Raw genomic sequence first — 2,664 nt, 5'->3', positions numbered from 1 at the left:
TTTCATTCAGCCAGGACACGGCGCCACTCTTTCATGTCACTTGATCACTGACTGTTCGAAAAAGCCTCATGATGGTTAACCCTCTCTCAGATAGTCGGGAAATTTTGGAGCTTCAATGTATACTTTCGTCCCGAAGACGACCTTTGCTGAGGAGCCGGGAAGCTAGGAATCGTCTACAGTGTGCGGTAAACGTTTCTCTATGGTGATTATATATATATATATATACGCGTTCAGCTGTAGCACCCTTCCAGTGCCTAGCTGCCATGCTACCCGAAGGAAGCACGAGGGCTGGGATAATGCCAGGTTGCCCAAGCCTAGACAGGGGAGGTCGGATTCGAACCACTGATCTTCCGGTCAGCAAATTCGCGCTCCACTTGCTTGGGCCACCTCGCCCCTTGAACAACATTGGAAGCTGCTTCTTAATGCTTCACTGCGGGAGTGTTGCACATTTGAAAAGTGATGCTGTGGCGCTCTTACCACTTGGGCCACCTCGCCCCTTGAACAACATTGGAAGCTGCTTCTTAATGCTTCACTGCGGGAGTGTTGCACATTTGAAAAGACTGTGATGCTGTGGTGTATTTTCATCATGGCTGAACTCTCTGAATGAGAGCTAATCACACTGCTGCTCCGCTGCTCGTACCCGAGTGGTCACGTACAACCACTGGCCACGCGGTCGGAACTCTGGAGTTTCGTAAGACGCACACTATGGATGATTTCCAACGAGGATGAAACGGTTGTCCCAGCTTTCTAACATAGATTGGTCCAACTGGAAGGACAAAATCTCAATTAAAGATTACCAAGTATCCTCACGAACTTACTTGTTTAACCCAAAAGGTCTCAAGTGTTATGGTGACTAATCATATCGTCCTTGATTTTAATCTGAAACTCTATCAAAGTAGACGGCTACGTTGGCTCTCCGTTACATTCCTCAAGAGCCAGCGAACTGGCATTTCTGATCAGCAGTTCTCTTAACCCTGTATTTTCTCAATCTCGCACGTCCTGTTTACTGCTGTGCATGGACAAACATGCTATTGATGATAAATAGCGAATCTGACGCTCCTACTATTGAAGAGGGGAAAGCCCTTCGCTGCAAAGTCAATTATTAGCACTTATTAGTCACTTATTAGCCCTAGGTAGTTACAAGCCATCAGACATGATATATGCACAAATTTCTTAAAAATTCAACATTTTTACACCTTGTGCATTCATTGACCGTTAAACAATAGTAAACGAACACTCCAAAGCAGTTCCATAATTTCCGTAATAAAATTCACCTTCCATCAGATGCAGCGGCGGCGCTTGGACACCAGACCATAGACAACTCTCACGCTTTATCAGTAGTATACAACACTACACCAGACTAGCCCGCAAGTATACACCAACTTTGTCAGCATTCCAACATCACACCAGAACACGTGGGCCTTCACCAAAGAAGTTGCAACTGAAGGAGTCAGACAGTATCATTACCATGTGATTTGCATCCACCTGGTTTAAGAACGGGTGAAGCTGTGTTTTGACCGCGTTGATAGCTGTAGGTAAATCACAGTGCGTTCGAATCTCTTGTGAGATGTGTGCAAGGCACACTGAACAAGATGAAACAACCTAATGGTGGTTCTCACCATTTCGAGGTTCACTTGGATTGCGTTTTAAATCCAGAATTGAAAAAAAGCTTATTGACTCAAGTCACCGACTATCTGTGGATTTAGCCACAACGAAAAAATCCACTCTTGCCGACAGCTTGACTGTAATGCGGGTCTATCTTTCCTGATCACTCAAAAGGAACTCGTTTGCGTCTGGCTGTGTAAGATTGCGTTGTAACGTACTTCCATGGTCCTCCAGAATGAATGACCTTATTCGTGAGAGTGCTGCTGACCACTTTAAACACAACTGTCCTGGGACATCAGATAAGTTTACTCAGGTCTCAAAGCTACATGTTGTCCCCATTTGATATCTCATTTGCATCGGACTGCTACCTTAGCGTCACCCCAGTATGCGCTGAAACAATGCCTTTGGACCGATTACAACACCAAAAGTGTAAATGGCTTTGATTTGCTCGTTCGAACAGCAAAGAAGTAAATGCGCTTGAACAGAATGAGGCCCTTTGCATCTGTCCATAGCCATAAGCGGAAAATTATTAGTACGGATGACATCCCAACGGTCGTTGGTTTGTTCGCTGAGCTGAGTGCAATTTGACTGCCATCGACTTATCGCCGTTCGAGGTGGCATCATCCGTACGTAGTTCGCGTGTAGTGACGAGTGCAGCGATGCATCACTTGTTACACGCTGATTATTCGTGTGCGTTGTGTGTGTGCCCGTGCGTGCATGCGTATTAGTGAACACGCTGGTGTTCGTTGGCTTGTTCGCTGAGCTGGGCAATTTGATTGCAAACGTTTCATCACCAATCAAGGTGACATCATCAATGCGTTATTAGGGAGCGTAGTGGTGCATTAGCGGTAAGTTGGTGGTTGTGCGTTGGATAGTGTTGTGCGTGTGCTAATATACGTGCTACTAGCAGAGGATGACCTTTGATCGCGATTAGTTGTTCAGTCAGGCGATTCCATTGGCTGCTCCGTTGTCCTGTGTCCTCATTCGCCGATGCCCACGTGACCTCTGAGCTTGGCATCCCCTGCCGTCATAATCTGGTCGATGCTAGAGTGACCTTTG

General features: G+C 46.2%; 2 protein-coding genes across 2 annotated transcripts in view; one reads left to right on the top strand and one right to left on the bottom strand.

Annotated features, from left to right (window-relative positions):
* The window catches only part of T265_04219 (hypothetical protein), a gene marked incomplete at both ends in the record, with an annotated part of 6,769 nt that extends 6,363 nt beyond the window's left edge, over positions 1-406 (bottom strand). The window contains one exon of the mRNA XM_009168912.1: positions 227-406. Coding sequence (XP_009167176.1) covers positions 227-406 — 180 coding nt within the window. The remainder of the gene's footprint in view (positions 1-226) is intronic.
* T265_04218 (hypothetical protein) overlaps positions 1-2,664 on the top strand; it is a gene marked incomplete at both ends in the record, with an annotated part of 13,964 nt that overhangs the window by 6,186 nt on the left and 5,114 nt on the right. The window contains one exon of the mRNA XM_009168911.1: positions 235-438. Within this exon, the coding sequence (XP_009167175.1) occupies positions 235-438 (204 nt within the window). The remainder of the gene's footprint in view (positions 1-234; positions 439-2,664) is intronic.

The sequence above is a fragment of the Opisthorchis viverrini genome, assembly GCF_000715545.1.
Source record: "Opisthorchis viverrini unplaced genomic scaffold opera_v5_68, whole genome shotgun sequence".
In the NCBI taxonomy this organism is placed as follows: Eukaryota; Metazoa; Platyhelminthes; class Trematoda; order Opisthorchiida; family Opisthorchiidae; genus Opisthorchis; species Opisthorchis viverrini.
The sequence above is the reverse complement of the archived record's forward strand: the minus strand, read 5'-3'. Positions and strand labels throughout refer to the sequence as shown.